This window comes from Coregonus clupeaformis, chromosome 15, assembly GCF_020615455.1.
Source record: "Coregonus clupeaformis isolate EN_2021a chromosome 15, ASM2061545v1, whole genome shotgun sequence".
Classification (NCBI taxonomy): Eukaryota; Metazoa; Chordata; class Actinopteri; order Salmoniformes; family Salmonidae; genus Coregonus; species Coregonus clupeaformis.
The window spans coordinates 52,425,621-52,448,348 of record NC_059206.1 but is presented as its reverse complement, the minus strand read 5'-3'; the positions used below and the strand labels follow the sequence as shown (position 1 = coordinate 52,448,348).

Here is a 22,728-nt window from a genome sequence, read left to right as displayed (position 1 = left end):
TTGGATTCCCTTGAACTGTACTGCTGCCTGGGTTCATTCCGCCCTGTTGTGTCTGTGTCTCCCCCCCCCCAGGACTTCTGGACCACCCACCACCGGCTTCATAGGACGCATCGCTGCCACTGGGGGGCACAGACCCAGCGCATTGGACGGGATCCCTGTTACCCCTGGAGCCTTCATTCACTCCCTACTTCCCTTTTCCCTTAAGTTTAATAACCTTTCTGGTGTGACGCAATTGTGGTCCTCTGGTCGTCTGTCTGAATCGTGACAGTACGATCTGACCATTATGGACTCAGCGCACACTTTCCCCGACATGGGAAAACCGATGAGCATGAGCAGCAGTTCCAGCAGCAGCAACAACAACTTCGCCATGCTCATTCAACTCCTCACCAACCTTACCCCAGCCAGTCTGCCCACCAGCCCAGCCCCGAGTTACCTGCCCCGGTCATTGCAGCCGCTGCTCGGAACCCAAGATTGGAAACCCCGAGCGGTTCAACGGCGATTCAACCCAGGTCCGGCCATTCCTGACTAGCTGCCGACTTCAGTTCTCCTTGCAGCCAAGGACCTTCGCCACGGAGGGGCTAAAGTTGGGTATGCCATCACTCACCTGACGGGCCGAGCTCGACTCTGGGGAACAGCAGAGTTCGAACGTCAAACCCCGCATGTGCAACCTTCGACCTGTTTGCTGAGGAGATGCTGAAGGTGTTTGACCTGGATTCACCCACCGCAGAGGCGTCTCGTGAACTGTTCAGTATTCGACAAGGCAGACGTACAGTCGCAGACCATTCCATCGACTTCCGAACCCTGGCTAGACGAAGTTCTTGGAACACACCACCGTTGGTGGACGCGTTCTTCCATAGTTTGGCTGACTATATCAAGGACGAGTTGGTCTCCCATGAACTGCCTTCCACTCTTGATGAAGCCATCGCACTGACTGTCAGGATCGACAGAAGGATACAGACCCGTCGTCGTGAGAGGGGGCGCCAAGGTCCACCTACTACCGGCATTCGGAGAGATCCGACTGGGCTCCTGTCATCTACTGCCACTCACCCAGGTCAGCTTGATCAGTCTGAGCCTATGGAGATTGGGCGAGCCTCCCTCACTCCTGCAGAGCGCCAGCGCCGCTTCACCTCAAACCTCTGCCTCTATTGTGGAGGTGATGGACATCGTGTGGTAACCTGCCCTTTAAAGGGCCGAAGCTCACCGGGCGTAGGGGGAGTCCGGTCGAGTTCAATGACCATCCAGTCCTCCGACCGCAAAACCCCTGCTGCAAGTTCACCTCCGCCTCTCTGACTCAACTCACACCCTGGCTGCTCTGGTGGATTCTGGCGCCCGAAGCCAACATAATGGACGTCAAGCTGGCACGCCAACTGGGACTGGAGAACCTCCGTTTGACACCTCCTATTCCTGCCCGGGCACTGGACGGACACTTACTCGGATCGGTCACTCATGTCACGGCCCCCGGTCTCGATGGGTCTGTCCGGAAACCATCAAGAAACTATCCAGTTTCACCTGCTCCCCTCTCCAGGCCAACCCCTCATCCTGGGTTACCCATGGCTCCGCCGGCACAACCCTCAGCTCGACTGGGTGACCGGGGTGATCAGGGAGTGGGAGAGGACTGCCACCCGAACCTGCCTGCTTGCTGCCGCACTACCCCCTCGGCCAGTACCTACTAACTCCGCTCCGGACCTCTCCAATGTCCCAGAATGCTACCATGGTCTCAGAGAGGTGTTTAACAAAGCAAGAGCCACATCTCTGCCCCCTCACCGACCGTACGACTGTGCACATCGACCTCCCTCCCTGGAACAGCTCCCTCCAAGGGGTCGTCTTTATTCGTTGTCTGCTCCTGAAAGAAAGTCCATGGAGGACTACATCAATGGCTCTCTGTCCGCGGGATTAATCCGTTCATCTTCATCTCCTGCTGGTGCTGGCTTCTTCTTTGTGGGGAAGAAGGCGGATCTCTTCGCCCCTGCATCGACTACAGGGGACTCAACGACATCACAGTGAAAAACCGTTACCCTCTGCCTCTGCTCACCTCTGCTTTTGAGTTGCTCCAGGGAGCCACTGTTTTACCAAGTTGGATCTCAGAAACGCTTACCACCTAGTGCGGATCCGGGAGGAGATGAATGGAAAACCGCATTCAATACACCAACAGGCCACTACGAGTATCTGGTTATGCCTTTTGGCCTCACCAATGCTCCTGCTGTGTTCCAGGCTCTAGTGAATGATGTACTGCGGGACATGTTAAACAAGTTTGTCTTCGTTTACCTGGATGACATCTTAATTTACTCCAGAAACCTGTCTGAACACACCACGCCATGTCCAGCAAGTCCTTCATCGTCTTCTGGAGAATTCCCTCTACGCCAAGGCAGAGAAATGTGAGTTTCACGTCAAGACAGTGGCCTTCCTGGGGTACATAGTGGCAGAAGGAAGTATCCAAATGGATCCTGCCAAAGTATCAGCAGTCACTTGTGGCCAGTTCCGGAGAACAGAAAGAAGCTGCAACAGTTTCTGGGGTTTGCTAACTTCTATAGGAAGTTTATCCGGAACTACAGTACCGTTGCTGCCCCTCTCACTGCTCTAACCAGCACCAAGCAACCCTTCACCTGGACCCCAGCAGCCGACAAAGCCTTCAGTACCCTCAAGGTGAGGTTCACCTCCGCTCCCATCCTCCAGATGCCTGATGTGGACCGGCAATTCATTGTGGAGGTGGACGCCTCGGATGTGGGAGTTGGTGCTGTGATTTCTCAGTGGGCTGCGGAGGATAGGAAGCTCCATCCCTGTGCCTTTTTCTCACGTCGGTTGTCCCCCTCTGAGTGCAATTACGACATAGGGAACCGTGAGCTGCTGGCTGTGAAGCTTGCCTTGGAGGAGTGGCGTCACTGGCTGGAGGGGTCCACCATTCCATTTCCGTTTGGACCCGATCACTAAGAACTTGGAGTACATCCGCCGGCCAAACGGTTGAACTCCAGGCAGTCCCGCTGGGCCTGTTCTTCACCAGGTTTAATTTCACTCTGTCATACCCGGCCTGGATCACGCAACACCAAGCCAGACGCCCTCTCCCGTCAATTCCAGAAGGATGACACCCCCTCCAAGGACCCTGTGTCGATTCTGCCAAGTCCCTGCATCGTTGCAGCTCTGACCTGGGCTGTTGAGGAACAGGTGCTGGAGGCTCTCCGTAACCAGCCAGGTCCCAGCACTTGCCCAGCTGACCGCCTTTTTGTCCCCGAAGACCTGAGGTCCCAGGTCATTCAGTGGGGACATGACTCCCGCCTAGCTTGTCACCCTGGCTCCACCCGCACCTACAACCTGCTCGCCCAGAGGTTCTGGTGGCCCTCTCTGAGGAAGGATGTACGGAATCGTCCCAAGCCTGCCCCATCTGCAACCAACACAAGTCGTCCTGCCAGCCCCCAGCCGGATTGCTGCAGCCCCTGCCTGTGCCCAGACGTCCCCTGGTCTCACATCGCCCTTGACTTTGTCACGGGGCTGCCCCCTTCAAGTGGCATGACCGTCATTCTCACCATCGTTGACCGTTTCAGCAAGATGGCACACTTCATTCCCTCCCCAAGCTCCCAACCGCCAAGGAGACCGCCCAGGTGGTCCTGGAACACGTCTTCCGGATCCACGGACTGCCAAGGGATGTTGTTTCTGACCGTGGTCCACAATTCTCCTCCGCTTTTTGGAAGGAGTTCTGTCACCTGCTGGGAGCCACAGTCAGTCTGACTTCCGGATTCCATCCCCAATCCAATGGGCAGTCAGGCGGGCTAATCAGGAGCTCGAGAAGGCACTGCGATGCATGACTTCACGCAACCCCCACTCCTGGTCGCAGCAATTGACATGGGTGGAGTACGCACACACTTCTCTGACCTGCTCTGCCATCGGTATGTCCCCTTTCCAATGTGTTTATGGATACCAGCCTCCTCTATTTGCCAGCCAGGAGGAGGAGGTTACTTTGCCCATCTGCACTTGCTTTTGCCCGTCGATGTCGCCGCACCTGGTCACAAGCCAGAGCCACACTCCTCAGGTCCGTTGCCAGCTACACTACCGGGGCCAACCGTCGGAGAATTCCTGCTCCCACCTACCATGTTGGTCAAAGGGTGTGGTTGTCATCGAAGAACCTGCCACTCAGGGTGGAGTCGCAGAAGCTGGCACCTCGGTTCATTGGCCCATTCCCTATCATAAGAGTGATTAGCCCAACTGCTGTCCGGCTCCAACTGCCTAATTCCCTGAGGGTGCACCCCACTTTCCATGTGTCTAAGATTAAGCCCATCCATGAGAGTCCGCTGGTCCCTGCTGCGCCTGGTCCTCCTCCTCCACGGCTCGTCGATGGTGGTCTGGTTTACACCGTCCGCCGCCTGCTTCGGTCCAGACGGAGGGGTAGGGGGTCTCCAGTACCTCATTGACTGGGAGGGCTATGGACCTGAGGAAAGGACCTGGGTGCCAGCTAGTCGGATTGTGGGATAGGACTCTCATCACCGCTTTCCACCAACGGCATCCTGATCAACCTGCAATCCGTAGGGGCCGCCCCAGAGGGGTCCCTAACCGTCCGGCCCGCTCGGCTTCCTGTCCTGTGCCTGATCCTGTCTCGGGACCTGTCCCATCTCCCCGACCACGGCCCTCCGGCTTCCTCCGAGGATGAGGACGTTCACTGACCGTTCGGAGGAGTTCTAGCCCTCCTCCGGCTCCCCTCCTCCCGCCCGGCGTGGTGTTGCTCTTGGGACTTCTGGGGCCGTCCCCTGGGGGGTTCTGTCATGAGCCCTCTCACTCCACCGGGTTACCACCTTAATTGGTTTCCACTATCTTCCACTCTGCTCACCTCCCTCTCTCTACTCAGCCTAACTAGCTCCACCTGTCCCTGCTCTGCTCGGCTCTAATTACTCTGCCAGCTGCGCTGCATTACCCACTAACCTCTCCCAGTATTTAAGGCCCTGTCTTTCAGCTCTCCGGTGTCAGATCGCCTGCAAAGCTCTCACCCCGGAACCTGTTTGCTCGCGCTTCTGGCTCACCCTGGTTTTGTGACCCCGGACCTGCCTGTTTATTGGATACTCTTCTGCCTTAGGAGATCCAGACCTGCTTCTGCCATTACGACTCCTGACTACTCTTCAATCCCGGTAACTCTGACCAGCCTTCTGCCTTGCTACTACGTATTTTGGATTCCCTTGAACTGTACTGCTGCCTGGGTTCATTCCGCCCTGTTGTGTCTGTGTCTCCCCCCAGGACTTCTGGACCACCCACCACCGGCTTCATAGGGACGCATCGCTGCCACTGGGGGCACAGACCCAGCGCATTGGACGGGATCCCTGTTACCCCTGGAGCCTTCATTCACTCCCTACTTCCCCTTTTCCCTTAAGTTTAATAAACTTTCTGGTGTGACGCAATTGTGGTCCTCTGGTCGTCTGTCTGAATCGTGACAGGTACAGGCTGATGGTGTAATGGTGTGGGGTATGTTTTCCTGGCACACGTTAGGTCCCTTGATACCAATTGAGCAATATTTCCATGCCCCGAAGAATCACGCGCCAATATTCATAGACACACCCGTGTGGTTCTACGAGACCACACACACACACACACCACACACACACACACACACACACACACACAGCTATTCTGACAGCAGTTTTTAGTGTATGACCCCATGTCACCTGTGTGTGTGACAGGTGCGAGTGACGATGCGGTGAGCTGTGCGGTGATGTTGGAGGTGCTTCACTCCCTGGCCAACCTCTCCACTCCCTTAAGACACGGGGTGGTGTTCCTCTTCAACGGAGCAGAGGAGACCATGATGCAGGTGTGAGAGAGAAACTGGGGACAGTAGTGAACACAGGACAGGCAGTTGGGAGGTCAACTAAGAGGAAATTCACAATCACATTTCGACTTAAGTTTCAGCCAGAATCATAAATGCTATTCCTCTTTTGTGCAAGGACACTTTTGTTCTTTGTAATATGGAATTCAATGACGTAATATGGAATGTGAAATATTCTATACTCTCTATCTATGTTAGGCGAGTCATGGCTTCATCACTCAGCATCCCTGGGCCAAGCAGGTCCGAGCCTTCATCAACCTGGAGGCAGCGGGGGTGGGGGGCAAAGAGTTGGTGTTCCAGACAGGTAGGTGGACACATCTTTATTAGGGCACACCGCAGCGAAACGTTTTGCAACTGCAAACACAAAAGGGATTTCTAATTGGACAAGTTCAGGTGGTTCAGTTAAAATCAAATCAATGTTTATTGGTCGCTTACATAGTTTAGCAGATGTTATAGTGGGTGCACGAAATGCTTATATTACTAGCTCCTAATAATGCAGTAAAATGTCAAATATGTACACAAATAAGGGGTCCCGAGTGTCTAAAGCACTGCATTGCAGACTCTGGTTAGATCCCAGGCTGTGTCACAGCCGGCCGTGACCGGGAGCCCCATGGGACGGAGCACAATTGGACCAGGGTCGTCCAGGTTAGGGGAGGGTTTGGCCGGCCAGGATTTCCTTGTCTCATCGTGCTCTAGCAATTCCTTGTGGCGGGCTGGGCACCTGCAAGCTGACTTCGGTCGTCAGTTGGACGGTGTTTCCTCTGACACATTGGTGCGGCTCGCTTCCGGGTTAGGCGAGCAGTGTTTCGGAGGACGCATGGCTCTTGACCTTCGCCTCTCCCGAGTCCGTAGGGGAGTTGCAGCGATGAGACAAGATTGTAACTACCAATTGGATACCACGAAATTGGGGAGAAAACGTGGGTAAAGTGTATATATTTATTTCTACTAACAAATAATTAAAATGTTTAAAAAAGTACACACAAAAACGAAATCAAGATCGTCGGGACAAATTCAATTAACAACACAGTTCAGATGTTTCAGTCAGTATTCTTCCATTTGGTGCCTAATGAACATGACTCTGGACCTGCTGGACCTGGGCCAATTAGAACAGATTTATATACAGTACCAGTCAAAAGTTTGGACCCACCTACTCAGTCCAGGGTTTTTCTTTATTTTTTACTATTTTCTACATTTTAGAAAAGTAGTGAAGACATCAAAACTATGAAATAACACATATGGAATCATGTAGTAACCAAAAAAGTGTTAAAGAAATTCTTCAAAGTAGTCACCCTTTGCCTTGATGACCGGTCTAATGTCCATTGCTCATGTTTCTTGGCCCAAGCAAGTCTATTCTTCTTATTGGTGTCCTTTAGTAGTGGTTTCTTTGCAGCAATTCGACCATGAAGGCCTGATTCACGCAGTCTCCTCTGAACAGTTGATGTTGAGATGTGTCTGTTACTTGAACTCTGTGAAGCATTTATTTGGGCTGCAATCTGAGGTGTAGTTAACTCTAATGAACTTATCCTCTGCAGAGCAGAGGTAACTCTGGTTCTTCCTTTCCTGTGGCGGTCCTCATGAGAGCCAGTTTCATCATAGCGCTTGATGGTTTTTGAAGAAACGTTCATAGTTCTTGAAATGTTCCGTATTTGTCTTTGCTTATTTGAGCTATTCTTGCCATAATATGGACTTGATCTTTTACCAAATAGGGCTACCTTCTGTATACCCCCCCTACCTTGTCACAACACAACTGATTTGCTCAAATGCATTAAGAAGGAAAGAAATTCCACAAATTAACTTTTAACAAGGTACACTTGTTAATTGAAATGCATTCCAGGTGTCCAAACTTTTGACTGGTACTGTAGGTGTCTGTGTCTCTGAATCAGCAGCTGAACAAGCCTTCTTGCCGCTCAGAGGACAGAATATAGTTGTGTTGCACAATACAGCCTGGCAAAAATGCAAATGACCCCATAAATGTCAGCTTGAGGAGAGGTGTTTTAGGATTGTTTTTGTATCCTTTAAAGCAGGGTTTTTTGGTAAAATCACCAGGAATTAAGCTACAAATGAGGATAGATGGCAGCATTCACGCCAATCTGAAAGCGCAAACCACCTCATTCAACCATGGCAAGGTGACTGGGAATATGGCAGAATACAAACAGTGTAGCTACTCACTCCGCAAGGCAATTAAACTAGCAAAACATCAGTATAGAGACAAAGTGGAGTCGCAATTCAATGTCTCAGACGCGAGACATATGTGGCAGGGTCTACAGACAATCACGGACTACAAAAGGAATACCAGCCACGTTGCCGACACCGATGTCTCGCTTCCAGACAAGCTAAACACCTTCTTCGCCCGCTTTGAGGATAACACAGTGCCACTGACGAGGCCCACTACCAAGGACTGCGGCCTCTCCTTCTCCGTGGCCGACGTGATTAAGACATTTAAGCATGTTAACCCCCGCAAGGCTGCCGGCCCAGATGTCATCCCTAGCCGCGTCCTCAGAGCATGCGCAGACCAGCTGGCTGGTGTGTTTATGGACATATTCAATCTCTCCCTTTCCCAGTCTGCTGTTCCCACATGCTTCAAGATGGCCACCATTGTTCCTGTACCCAATAAAGCAAAAGTAACTGAACTAAATGACTATCGCCCTGTAGCACTCACCTCTGTCATCATGAAGTGCTTTGAGAGACTAGTCAAGGATCATATCACCTCTACCTTACCTGTCACCCTAGACCCACTTAAATTTGCTTACCGCCCCAATAGATCCACAGACGATGCAATCGCCATCACACTGCACACTGCCCTATCCCATCTGGACAAGAGGAATACCTATTTAAGAATGCTGTTCATTGACTATAGCTCAGCATTCAACACCATAGTACCCTCCAAGCTCATCATCAAGCTCGAGGCCCTTGGTCTGAACCCCGCCCTGTGCAACTGGGTCCTAGACTTCCTGACGGGCCGCCCCCAGGTGGTGAAGGTAGGAAACAGCATCTCCACTTTGCTGATCCTCAACACTGGGGCCCCACAAGGGTGCATGCTCAGCCCCCTCCTGTACTCCCTGTTCACCCATGACCGCGTGGCCAAGCACACCTCCAACTCAATCATCAAGTTTGCAGACGACACAACAGTAGTAGGCTTGATTACCAACAATGACGAGACCGCCTACAGGGAGGAGGTGAGGGCTCTGGGAGTGTGGTGCCAGGAAAATAACCTCTCACTCAACGTCAACAAAACAAAGGAGATGATCGTGGACTTCAGGAAACAGCAGAGGGTGCACCCCCCTATCCACATCGACGAGACCGCAGTGGAGAAGGTGGAAAGCTTCAAGTTCCTTGGCGTACACATCACCGACAAACTGAAATGGTCCACCCACGCAGACAGTGTGGTGAAGAAGGCACAACAGAGCCTCTTCAATCTCAGGAGGCTGAATAAATTTGTCTTGGAACTCTAGTCACTTTAATAATGTTTACTGTCACTTTAATAATAACATTTTATTTTATTTTAGTTTAATTTAGGAAATCTGTTTCCAAGTATTCCCACAAGTAAAAGAAAATAGACTTATGTGATCATGTCTCAATGTAGTCAGGGTATGAAATTATTGTATTTGAAAAAAACAATCTCTTTTTGGACTTTTGTCAGACCATTTGATCCGACAAAAATCGGCCCACGGCTGAATCTAGTATCCTACCCCTGCTTTAAAGGGTGAATTCTACATACAAGTTTAAAGTGATATTTTCACATCTTTTACGAGTCCCTCTTCTCTCGTCTCACCTTCATTGATACACACACACACACACACACACACACACACACACAGGTCCTGAGAACCCCTGGTTGATCCAGGCCTATGTCCATGCTGCCAAACATCCCTTTGCCTCTGTGGTGGGACAGGAAATCTTCCAGAGCGGGTTGATCCCATCCGACACAGACTTCCGCATCTACAGGGACTTTGGAAACATTCCAGGTAGGGTAAAGCTTCAGCATCAAGTCTTCAGGTAAAGTTATCAACTCTCTGACTTTAGATCTCCGCTCTGCCGTCTTGTTTTCAGTCGACTGCAGTCAGCCTTCACTTTATTTGAAGCTTTGCTTTATTTGAGTTCAACATTAACGTATGAGTTACAGTGGGTTTCATAAGTATTTACCCCCCTTGGATTCCTTCACATTTTGTGTTACAAAGTAGGATTCAAATTCATTAAAACACGAATATACCTTGATTAGATAAGTATTCACCCCCCGGAGTCAATATTCGTTAGAAACACCCTTTGAAGCGATTACGGCTGTGAGTCTTTCTGGGTAAGTCTAACAGCTTTGCACAACTGCATTGTGCATTATTTGCCGGTTTTTAATTATTTTCAAAATTCTTCAAGTTCTGTCAAGGTGTTGGGGATCATGGGTAGACAGCCATTTTCAAGTCTTGCCATAGAATTTCAAGCAGATTTAAGTCAAAACTGTAACTTGGCCACTCTGGTATATTCACTGTCTTCTTGGTAAGTAACTCCAATGTAGATTTATTTTGCCTTGTGTTATAAGTTATTGTTCTGCTGAAGGGTGAATTCCTCTCGCAGTATCCTGAAAAACTCCCCAGTCTTTGCCAATGCCAAGCATACCCATACCATGTCGCAGCCACCACCATGCTTAAAAATAAGGAGGCAGTTACTCATTGATGTGTTGTGTTGGATTTGCCCCAAACATAAGGATTTGCATTTAGGCCAAAAACTGTATTCCTTTTATGTGTTTTTTTGCAGTATTACTTTAGTGCCTTGTTGATTACAGGATGCATGTTTTGGAATATTTGTATTCTGTATATTTGTATTCTTCTTTTCACTCTGCCATTTAGGTCATTACTGTGAAGTCTCTACAATGTTGATCCATCCTCAGTTTTCTCCTATCTCAGCCATTGAACTCCGTAGCTGTTTTAAAATGACCAATGGGCTCATGGTAACATCCCTGAGCAGTTCCCTTCCTGTCCTGCAGCTCAGTTCAGAAGCTATCTTTGATGTGTCTGGGTGGTTTAATACATCATCCACAGCATAATTATTAACTTGACCATGCTTAAAGAGAGATTCAATGTCTGATTTGTTATTGTTACCCATCTACCAATCACTGCCCTTCTTTATGAGGCTTTCGAAAGGCTTCCGGTTCTTTGTAGTTGAATCTGTGCTTGAAATGCAATACTTAACTGAGGGACCTATTATTTCACACAGTGAATCCATGTAACTTATTATGTGATTTGTTAAGTGAAATGTTTGACTCCTGAAATAATTTAGTCTTGCCTAAACAAAGGGGGTGAATACTAATGCAACAACTATACTTTAGTTATTACATTTTTATTAATTTGTAAACATTTGTTGAATTTCCTTTTCACTTTCACCTTCTGGAGTATTTTGTGTAGATACAATTTGAAAAAATCCAAGGGGGTGAATATTTACGATACTGTGAATATTAGTAATAGAGTTTCACCGAGACTATTGTCCGATATTTGCCTTACCGATATATCAATATCAGATGATGATTCAACCGATAACCAATATTCCATAAATAGGATGAAAAAAGGGAATTTCATGCTCATCTGACCATTTGCAGCCATTCTCATGATGTGTCATTATTGTTGTAATGTAAGAAGGCAACATTTGAAGCATATTTATTGGAGAATTGGTCATGAATGTCAATTTATGAGAATTATCAGTGTGGGAAAATGACACTTTTTCATTTCCCCACTGTAAAACAGTATATCGGTAAGTTTTGGCCCCCCAAAAATCGGAAATCAGTATCGGACCCAAGAAACCCATATCGGTCAGGCTCTAATTGTTAAGTTCCATCCCCTATACTCTCCCTGGAGTCTTTCCTCCAATGTGACTGACTCATGTCCCTCTGTGTCTGTAGGCATTGATTTAGCCTTCATTGAGAACGGCTTCATCTACCACACCAAGTACGACTCACCCGACAGGATACCTAGAGACTCCATCCAGAGAGCGGGTGAGTACTTTGGGCCCTATAGCGGTGCTTCTCAGATAAGGTATAGGGCAGTTTCTCCATCACCAATCTGAGGCTGCAGGTGATGCATGTGTCAATGGGAGGGAGTCGAAGGAGACTGGTTCCATGGTGTTTGGACGGCTCAGCTGCATGGCTGGCTCAGCTTAGCTCAGCTTTGGTGGGGTTTAAGCAAGGGGTAGTGGGCTACACCTTGTTCCCAAGGTGAACCCAGCATGTCACTGCAGCAGCACTGTGCTGGCTCACATGGCAATATGCCAGACGCTGAGTTAGGAGAACAGAGCTGTGTCCTGGACGGTCACTAACGCTAGAACCCAGACCAGACAGGCAATCTACACTTCCCTCCGTCACCTTCATCCTTCTCTGTGCTCCAATTCTCAGCTCAGGCCAGACTAGGGCTTTGGAGGTCATGAAATTTTGTCTGCCGGTGATTGTCAAGCAAATAACTGCCGGTCTCAGGGTAATTGACCATTAATTAACATAAACACATTTCGCATCTCCTGGCTTCCACACATAGCCTACAAGCCACTGACCTTTGGAAGATCTACATTTTAAAAAGTCGAATAAATCCATGTAATATAGCCTACACCATCACAATAAATCAATTCTTTATTTTAGACAGGTCTAAAGAAACATGATATGAAGAAAATGTAGTCTATTTCAGAAGAACAGAATAGCATACTCTGAGTTGTCGTTATGTTAGGCCCTGATCTGGCTATGCCATATGGCTGTGGGCTACACTAGTTCATTTACCAGACAGGATTTGCTTACAATTATTTTATATAATTTTATAGTATGAAGACTACAATTGAACATAGCTGAATAAAATAGAAAGGATATTTTCTCCAAACGATTTGCAGGAGTGCGCACATGCACGTTCTGTTTTGAGCATTTAACAAAGGAACAGGTCCTCCTATATGCTTAATTTAGAGTTATTTATGCAACTTTAGTTGTGATACAAACGTTGGGCTATATGTTTAGATTTTTTTATACATTCTAAGGCAGCATGATGCGACTCTATCCAATTCCGAGGCGCATATTGAAGATATTGGAAGAACTGTCCACATTAACTTTTCGTCAGCCAACAAGATGAGTAGGCCTAACGAACAGCAAAAGCACTAGCCTATGTCAATCTACTATCCCCCATAGTACAAAAATTGACCTATTCTGTGCGAGAAAGAAATATTCCAAACATAGTCTGGGACAGTTGTGGGATGCGATAGATCCCAAATTAATACAACCACTAGCATCCCAAAAACCTTTTTTAAGCAATGAGGCTGACGCAACAGATCAGAAAGTTTAGCTTAAATGTTTTATTAACTATTAGGCTATTTCTTCACATTACCATTTCAAGCATTTCGCTACACCCGTAATAACATCTGCTAAACACGTGTATGTGACAAATAACATTTGATTTGATTATAAGCGCAGCAATGCGCACACAGCAGTAGGCTATAAGCGTGTATGTTCCAAAATACACCATTCTCAAAAGTGACTGCAAATGCGATTATGCATGTAATGCTTTTATTATAAAGGTACATTTTTTGTGAAAATTATCTTCCCCAAACTTGAAACTCACGCGCTGCTTATGTATGCAAGTTAGGCTCTACACCCGTTGTAAAGCGGATTAATGTGCTTAATTTTAAAAAGTTATTTGGCCACTTTAGTTGTGATACAGACCTTATCAAAACATAAAAGCCTATGGGCTAGGCTACATGAGGTGTGTGACTATGATTTGAAAAAGTGGCAAAAAAAGGCGTACTGCACACAAGCTGGGTAAGTGGTGGTATTTCTATGTTGGCCGGTGTGGTTCCCAATCAGAGGCAGCTGTCGCTAGTTGTCTCTGATTGGGGACCATACTTAGGCAGCCTATTGGCACTAGTGGGTTGTGGGATCTTGTTCCGTGTTAGGTATGTTGTTTGTGTACCTTGGACTTCACGTTTCGTTTCTTGTTTTGTCGTTGTGTTTATCAGTAGAATAAACATGTATGCATATCACACTGCGCCTTGGTCTGACCCGTTCATGAACGATCGTGACACACAGGAATCTTGTTATAAGATTAATTGGCAGAAGTCAGAGGCTATGCCTGTATCCAAATTATGTCCTCCTGTTGCAATGACTTAATTTCAGTTAAAATGGGTGCCATCAGGGATGAAATACCTTGGAAAGTATTCAGACCCCTTGACTTTTTCCACGTTTTGTTACATTACAGCCTTATTCTAAAATTGATTAAATAAAAACAAACCCTCAGCAATCTACACACAATACCCCATAATGACAAAGCAAAAACAGGTTTTTAGAAATGTTTTTTTTATTTTTAATAAATTAAGCAAACATTTTAAAAAAACTGTTTTTGCATTATCATTATGGGGTATTGTGTGTAGATTGATGAGGAAAAAAAACAATTTAATCAATTTTAGAATAAGGCTGTAACCTAACAAAATGTGGAAAAAGTCAAGGGATCTGGATACTTTCTGAAGGCACTGTATATGAGAAAGGAGTGCTTACAGTGTATGTCCTATCAGGACCTGAAGGATAACCTTTATTTGCCAGATAAGGGAGATTTCTGGAAACACTTACAACTAAGGAGCTGCATGGGGTCTCTTATGAGTATTATCCTCCAGAGAGATGAAAACTTGTTAGAATAATATTTAATGTTACCAGGAATATCACACTCCGCTTCAGAATTTTATAAAATAGTCATGTATGCGCAATATGGAAACTATGAGAATTTAAGGTTGATTTGGCAGAGGGATCTTAATTGTGAAATTGAAGAGGATGTATGGAAAAATATTGTTTCCAATGTAGGGTGGTGTACCAGGGATACAAGGAGGAAATGTACACATTATAAGATTGTTCATAGGTACTATTGGACCCCAGTTAGATTACATAAAATGGGGTTATTGCAAAATAATTTATGCTGGAAATGCAAGGGTGAAGTAGGTACCTTTTTGCATGCTATATGGGAATGTCCCATGGTGCTCCCTTTCTGGAAGGAGGTTAGTAAAAAGCTTGAAGAATGGGTGGGACAGCCTATCCCAGAGTCCCCACAACTGTGCTTATTAGGGGATATACACTACATTACCAAAAGTATGTGGACACATGCTCGTCGAACAGCTCATTCCAAAATCATGGGAATTAATATGGAGTTTTCCCCCCTTTGCTGCTATAACAGCCTCCACTCTTCCGGGAAAGTTTTCCACTAGATGTTGAAACATTGCTGCGGGGATTATTACTTGCTTCCATTCAGCTATAAGAGCATTAGTGAGGTCAGGCACTGATGTTGGGCAATTAGGCCTGGCTCACAGTCGGCGTTTCAATTAATCCCAAAGGTGTTTGATGGAGTTGAGGTCAGGGCTCTGTGCAGGCCAGTCAAGTTCTTCCACACTGATCTCAACAAACCATTTTTGTATGGACCTCGCTTTGTGCACGGCGGCATTGTCATGCTGAAACAGGAAAGGGCCTTCCCCAAACTGTTGCCACAAAGTTGGAAGTACAAAATCGTCTAGAATGTCATTGTATGCTGCAGCGTTTTGATTTCCCTTCCCTAAGGGGCCTAGCCCGAACCATGAAAAACAGCCACAGACCATTATTCCTCCTCCACCAAACTTTACAGTTGGCACTATGCATTCGGGCAGGTAACGTTCTCCTGGCATCCGCCAAACCCAGATTCGTCTGTCGGACTACCAGATGGTGAAGCGTGATTCATCACTCCAGAGAATGTGTTTCCGCTGCTCCAGAGTCCAATGGCGGCAAGCTTTACACCACTCCAGCCGATGCTTGGCATTGCGCATGGTGATCTTAGGCTTGTGAAGCTCCCAACAAACAGTTATTGTGCTGATGTTGTTTCCAGAGGCAGTTTGGAACTCAGTAGTGAGTGTTGCAACCGAGGACAGACGCGTTTTACACGGTGCGCGCTTCAGCACTCGGCGGGCCCATTCTGTGCGCTTGTGTGGCCTACCAATTTGCGGGTGAGCCGTTGTTGCTCCTAGACATTTCCACGTCACAATAACAGCACGGGTGTGGCTGAAATAGACTAATCGACTAATTTGAAGGGGTGTCCACATATTTTGTATATATATATATAAGTCGCTCTGGATAAGAGCGTCTGCTAAATGACGTAAATGTAAATGTAAATATATATATGTACTGTATCTCATCCTCCGACTGATCCCTCTGTCTGTTTGTTTAATGATTGATATATTGCATTCTGTTTGCTTAGCAAATGCTTTTATTGAAAGCAATTGCTTGACTAATTATACCTGTGAATCCCTACAGCTATTCAGGCTGTTGCCTTCTAAAGGGCACATCGGCAGTATAATCCAGATGGGATTTGAACAGACAAACCCTCTGATCCATTATTGATGTATTCAACTGCTTATCCAAATTGCCCTTGCACAAATAAATCTAATGTATGAGATATTTTACTTTACTTTACTTTACCTCCTTCCTGTACCTCTAGGTGACAACATCCTGGCAGTACTGAAGCACCTGGTCATGTCTAAGGAGCTGGCGGACTCTTCCGAGTATAGCCATGGCAACATGGTGTTCTTCGACCTGCTTGGCATGGTGATGGTGGCGTACCCGGCCCGTGTTGGCACCATCATCAACTACATGACTGCCATGGCAACCTTCCTCTACCTGTTTAAGAAGAGCTCCCATCCCAGCAACGTGGGTAAGTGGTATCATGAGCATATTGGATATTTATTCATTCATTTTTTGTGTATTTGTGTTTTTATTAAATGGATAGGACCGTGAAAAGCAGACCGAAAAGGTAGGAAGAGTGCGAGTCAGAAGGGCAGTGGTTTTGATTCGAACCCACGCCGACATGTGTTCCAGGTTCAACGGCACTTATCACTAGGTCACACATTAATACATATTTAAAGACATGACACTCGGCCCTCTAATGGGTATAGTATGTTCTATGTTTGTGAAGGATGATAATGTGGTCTAAGTGTCCGTGCAGAGCAGGTTGGTTTGGTAATGTAACGTGGATACGGGGTATTTTCTAGTGCAGTATAGCCAACACCTATGGTCGTTCGATTTACAGCACAAACAGATCTGTGAACAGGCTAGATCTTTTTCTCTAAAGTAGGTTAAAGCTGATGACGTGTGTATGTCCTTGTCTCTCTACCAGGAGGTCGTTACGTGAAGGAGCTGGCATATGCTACGGTGGTGGTCATCCTCAGCTGGTTCGTCACTCTGCTGACCGTGGTCATCATAGCCTTCGTGGTGTCACTGATGGGACGATCCATGTTCTGGTACTGCCACTTGAAACACACATTTTCTTCAGGAAATGTACCTTTTCTAGTTTAATCTGTTTTTATTTAAAAAAGCAGATTTCAACATTGAAATATAACATTGAGTATAACAAGAAAATATATATGGAAGTAGACTTATCAAATCAATATTTTTTCTGTGTGTATATTGGCTCGCCCCCACAACCCACTTCGGAGGACAACGCTATTATTTTAATAATGTTGAATATTGTCATTACATATAGAAGTACAAGTCATATAATTTTGCATAAATATTGTATTTTTTCCGTTTTCCTCTTTAGGTACAATGACTTCTACACCTGCATCTTTATGTACGGTTCTGCTGCTACTGGGACGATGGTTCTCATCCACACACTTTCCAAGAACCTCTACAATGAGGTGAGCAGCGTGTATGTGCATGTGTGTGTGTGTACATTGCATGCAGTGCGTGCCACACACCTCTTCTACGGGGTGAGCAGAGCATTCTGTCTACCTGTACATTCACAGTGGCTTAAAGTTAAAACCACAGTAAGCGTTCCTCCCACTGGGCATAAACTGGTTGAATCAACGTTGTTTCTAAGTAATTTTCTCCATATTGTGACGTGGAATCTACATGGAAAATACATTGGATTTGAAAAAAGTAATCAATGTAAACTGTTATTTTGAGGGGAAATTTCAACCACAGGATTATGTCATCATGGTAACCAAATTTCAACATAGACAAACCTTGTATAAAATATGTTGAATTTCTACCTTTAAAACAACGTCAGATCTTCAACATTATATCCACTATATAAATAAAATATAATAGGCTGGACAGCACCTCCTACTGGAGAATGTATATATCTACAGTTACCCTTTGGTCTCCCATACAGGGTTTTAACCAAGCCCAGCTTAGCTATGACACAGTGCCTTGCAAAAGTATTCACCCCCCTTGGCGTTTTTCCTATTTTGTTGCATTACAACCTGTAATTTAAATTGATTTTTATTTGGATTTCATGTAATGGACATACACAAAATAGTCCAAATTGGTGAAGTGAAATGAAAAAAAGAATTTGTTTCAAAAAATTCAAAAAAATAAATAACGGAAAAGTGGTGCGTGCATATGTATTCACCCCCTTTGCTATGAAGCCCCTAAATAAGATCTGATGCAACCAATTACCTTCAGAAGTCACATAATTAGTTAAATAAAGTACACCTGTGTGCAGTCTAAGTGTCACATGATCTGTCACATGATCTCAGTATATAAACACCTGTTCTGAAAGGCCCCAGACTTTGCAACACCACTAAGCAAGTGGTACCACCTAGCAAGCGGCACTATGAAGACCAAGGAGCTCTCCAAACAGGTCAGGGACAAAGTTGTGGAGAAGTACAGATCAGGGTTGGGTTATAAAAAAATATCAGAAACTTTGAACATCCCACGGAGCACCATTAAATCCATTATTTAAAAAATGGAAAGAATATGGCACCACAACAAACCTGCCAAGAGAGGGCCGCCCACAAACTCACGGACCAGGCAAGGAGGGCATTAATCAGAGAGGCAACAAAGAGACCAAATATAACCCTGAAGGAGATGGAAAGCTCCACAGCGGAGATTGGAGTATCTGTCCATAGGACCACTTTAAGCCGTACACTCCACAGTGCTGGACTTTACGGAAGAGTGGCCAGAAAAAAGCCATTGCTTAAAGAAAAAAATAAGCAAACACGTTTGGTGTTCGCCAAAAGGCATGTGGGCGACTCCCCAAACATATGGAAGAAGGTACTCTGGTCAGATGAGACAAAAATTGAGCTTTTTGGCCATCAAGGAAAACGCTATGTCTGGCGCAAACCCAACACCTCTTATCACCCCGAGAACACCGTCCCCACAGTGAAGCATGGTGGTGGCAGCATCATGCTGTGGGGATGTTTTTCATCGGCAGGGACTGGGAAACTGGTCAGAATTGAAGGAATGATGGATGACGCTAAATACAGGGAAATTCTTGAGGGAAACCTATTTCAGTCTTCCAGAGATTTGAGACTGGGACGGAGGTTCACCTTCCAGCGGGACAATGACCCTAAGCAATGGCCTAGTCAAAGCCCAGACTTCAATCCAATTGAGAATCTGTGGTATGACTTAAAGATTGCTGTACACCAGTGGAACCCATCCAACATGAAGGGGGGGAGGGTGATATAGTTATGCACGCTCAAGTTTTCTGTTTTGTTGTCTTATTTCTTGTTGTTTCACCCAAAAAAATATTTTGCATCTTCAAAGTAGTAGGCATGTTGTGTAAATCAAATGATACAAACCCCCCAAAAATCCATTTTAATTCCAGGTTGTAAGGCAACAAAATAGGAAAAATGCCAAGGGGGGTGAATACTTTCGCAAGCCACTGTATTTGTCACTGACTATTACCAATGTGCTATCGTGAGAATGATTGTGAGAGATCCACTAAAAAAAAATGAAAATAGATTCACTGTTGCTATCGAAGTCATTCCAAAGGGTAGGTTTAACAGACCAAATGAAATGTGACCATACTTTATCACTCATATATCATCAATGATGCTATTTAGGCCTATATAGCATTTGTAAAGTCATCAACAGCTATTGTTTCAATTCAACCCAGAAGTCAACTTAAAAAAACAATGCAATAGGCCTAGGGTTCCAAGCTCTGGTTGATTTCAAATGTAATGATATTTAGTGATATTGAATTGTGTTTGATTGTCAACGCAACCAAATATCAAAATTTGAAGGATATGTACAGTGCTATGAAAAGTTTTTGCCAGGCATTACTGGAACCATGTCATCCAAAAAGTTATACTTTTGAATCATCTGTCCATAGAACGTTCTTCCAAGAGTCTTGATCATCCAGGTGCTTTTTTACAAACTTGAGTCAACTTTTTGGACGAGATGTGTCCCATTATGCCTGGCGAAAACCAAACACTGCATTCCACAGTAAGAACATCATACCAAAGGTCAAGCATGGTGGTGGTGGTGTGATGGTTTTGGGATGCTTTGCTGCCTCAGGACCTGGACGACTTGCCTTAATAGAAGGAACCATGAATTCTACAGGAGAATGTCAGACCATCCGTCTGTGAGCTGAAGCTGAAGCGCAGCTGGGTCATGCAGCAAGACAATGATCCAAAACACACAATCAAGTCTACATGAAAATTGCTAAAAAAGCAACAAATTGGAAGTTTTGGAATGGCCTAGTCAAAGTCCAGACCTAATGTTGTGGCAGGACTTGAAACGAGCAGTTCATGCTTGAAAACCCACACGTCACTGAGTTAAAGCAGTTCTGCATGGAAGGAGTGGGCCAAAATTCCTCCACAGCGACGTGAGAGACTGATCAACAACTATAGGAAGCATTCTGTTGGAGTCATTACAGCTAAATGTGCCACAACCAGTTATTGAGTGTAAGGGGACAATGTCACGCTCTGGCTCCGGGACTTTGTATGTTGAGCCAGGGTGTGTTCGTTTTGTTGTGTTTCCTTGTTTGGTCGTGTGACTCCCAATCAGTGGTAACGAGTGTCAGCTGTCGGCTCGTTATCTCTGATTGGGAGCCATATTTAAACTGTCAGTGTTCACCTTAGTGTTGTGGGTTTTTGTTCCGTATTCAGTCTTTGTCACTGTGGACTTCACGTATCGTCATTGTTTGTTGTTTTGGCATTGAGTACTTTAATTTAATAAAGTCATGTTCACTCAACGCGCTGCGCTTTGGTCTCATTCGTCAGACGATCGTGACAGAAAAACCCACCGTACCAGGACCAAGCAGCGTGTCCAGGAACACACGCAGGAGGTAACGCTGGTGGATGTCCTCCTCGGCTGGGGGCATATTACGAAGGAGGAGGCCGTCCGGTACCGGAGGGCGATGAAGGGGGAGACCCAGGATGGAGAGGAGCAACGGCGTCAGCAGGGTCATCGTCGGAAGGACGAGAGGCAACCCCAAAAAGTTTTTGGGGGGGTGCACATGGCTTGGGCGGCTGGGCAGCAGGAGGCTGCCACAGGGAGACGTGGAGAGAAGGCTACCGGATTACGGGAGCCATTGGCGAGTAGAGGGAGGGAAGTAGTTGAGGCACGGCGTGAGAGACTGAGGTGTGTTACCAGTCCGGTCCGGCCCGTTCCTGATCCCCGGTTAAGGCCAGTGGTGTGTGTTCCCAGTATGGACCGGCCTGTTCCTACTCCACGCACCAAGTCCACGGTGTGCGTCGCCAGCCCAGCCCGGCCTGTTCCTGCTCCACGCACAAAACCTACGGTGTGCGTCGCCAGCCCAGCCCGGCCTGTTCCTGCTCAACGCACAAAGCCTACTGTGTGCGTCGCCAGCCCAGCCCGGCCTGTTCCTGCTCTACGCACAAAGCCTACGGTGTGCGTCGCCAGCCCAGCCCGGCCTGTTCCTGCCCCACGCACAAACCTACGGTGTGCGTCGCCAGCCCAGCCCGGCCTGTTCCTGCTCAACGCACAAAGCCTACTGTGTGCGTCGCCAGCCCAGCCCGGCCTGTTCCTGCTCTACGCACAAAGCCTACGGTGTGCGTCGCCAGCCCAGCCCGGCCTGTTCCTGCCCCACGCACAAAACCTACGGTGTGCGTCGCCAGCCCAGCCCGGCCTGTTCCTGCTCTACGCACAAAGCCTACGGGGTGCGTCGCCAGCCCAGCCCGGCCTGTTCCTGCTCCACGCACAGAACCTACGGTGTGCGTCGTCAGCCCAGCCCGGCCTGTTCCTGCTCCACGCACAAAGCCTACGGTGTGCGTCGACAGCCCTGCCCGGCCTGTTCCTGCTCCACGTACCAGACCTACGGTGTGCGTCGCCAGCCCAGCCCGGCCTGTTCCTGCTACTCGCACCAAGCCAAGGGTGCGAGTCGTCAGCCTGGTCCAGCCCGTTCCTGCTACTCGCACCAAGCCAAGGGTGCGAGTCGTCAGCCTGGTCCAGCCCGTTCCTGCTACTCGCACCAAGCCAAGGGTGCGAGTCGTCAGCCTGGTCCAGCCCGTTCCTGCTACTCGCACCAAGCCAGGGGTACGAGTGCGTCGGCCTGGTCCAGCCCGTTCCTGCTACTCGCACCAAGCCAAGGGTGCGAGTCGTCAGCCTGGTTCAGCTCGTCCCTGCTACTCGCACCAAGCCAAGGGTGCGAGCCGTCAGCCTGATCCAGCCCATTCCTACTACTCGCACCAAGCCAGGGAGGCGAGTCGTCAGCCTGGTGAGGCCCGTTCCGGCTCCACGCATCAAGCCTAGGGTGCGATCGTCAGCCAGGTCCGGTCCGTTCCTGCCTCACGCGCCAAGCCAGGGGTGCGCGTCGTCAGTCCAGATCCTACCAGCTGGGTCAGATCGGACCGGGGCGCTACGGGGGGGATTGAAGAAGGGTGGTGGTCAAGCCCAGAGCCGGAGCCGCCTCCGAGGAGTAATGCCCACCCAGCCCTCCCCTGTTTGGGGTTTTTGAGGCGCGGTCGCAGTCCGCGCCTTTAGGGGGGGGTACTGTCACGCTCTGGCTCCGGGACTTTGTATGTTGAGCCAGGGTGTGTTCGTTTTGTTGTGTTTCCTTGTTTGGTCGTGTGACTCCCAATCAGTGGTAACGAGTGTCAGCTGTCGGCTCGTTATCTCTGATTGGGAGCCATATTTAAACTGTCAGTGTTCACCTTAGTGTTGTGGGTTTTTGTTCCGTATTCAGTCTTTGTCACTGTGGACTTCACGTATCGTCATTGTTTGTTGTTTT

At 47.4% G+C, this 22,728-nt stretch overlaps 1 protein-coding gene across 2 annotated transcripts in view; it reads left to right on the top strand.

Annotated features, from left to right (window-relative positions):
- Positions 1-22,728, top strand: part of LOC121582882 (endoplasmic reticulum metallopeptidase 1) — a 68,099-nt gene that overhangs the window by 24,080 nt on the left and 21,291 nt on the right. For both annotated transcript variants that reach the window (XM_041899035.2, XM_041899036.2), the window contains 7 exons: positions 5,655-5,782; positions 5,996-6,101; positions 9,616-9,762; positions 11,682-11,774; positions 16,252-16,464; positions 16,927-17,050; positions 17,350-17,446. In XM_041899035.2, coding sequence (XP_041754969.1) covers positions 5,655-5,782; positions 5,996-6,101; positions 9,616-9,762; positions 11,682-11,774; positions 16,252-16,464; positions 16,927-17,050; positions 17,350-17,446 — 908 coding nt within the window. The remainder of the gene's footprint in view (positions 1-5,654; positions 5,783-5,995; positions 6,102-9,615; positions 9,763-11,681; positions 11,775-16,251; positions 16,465-16,926; positions 17,051-17,349; positions 17,447-22,728) is intronic.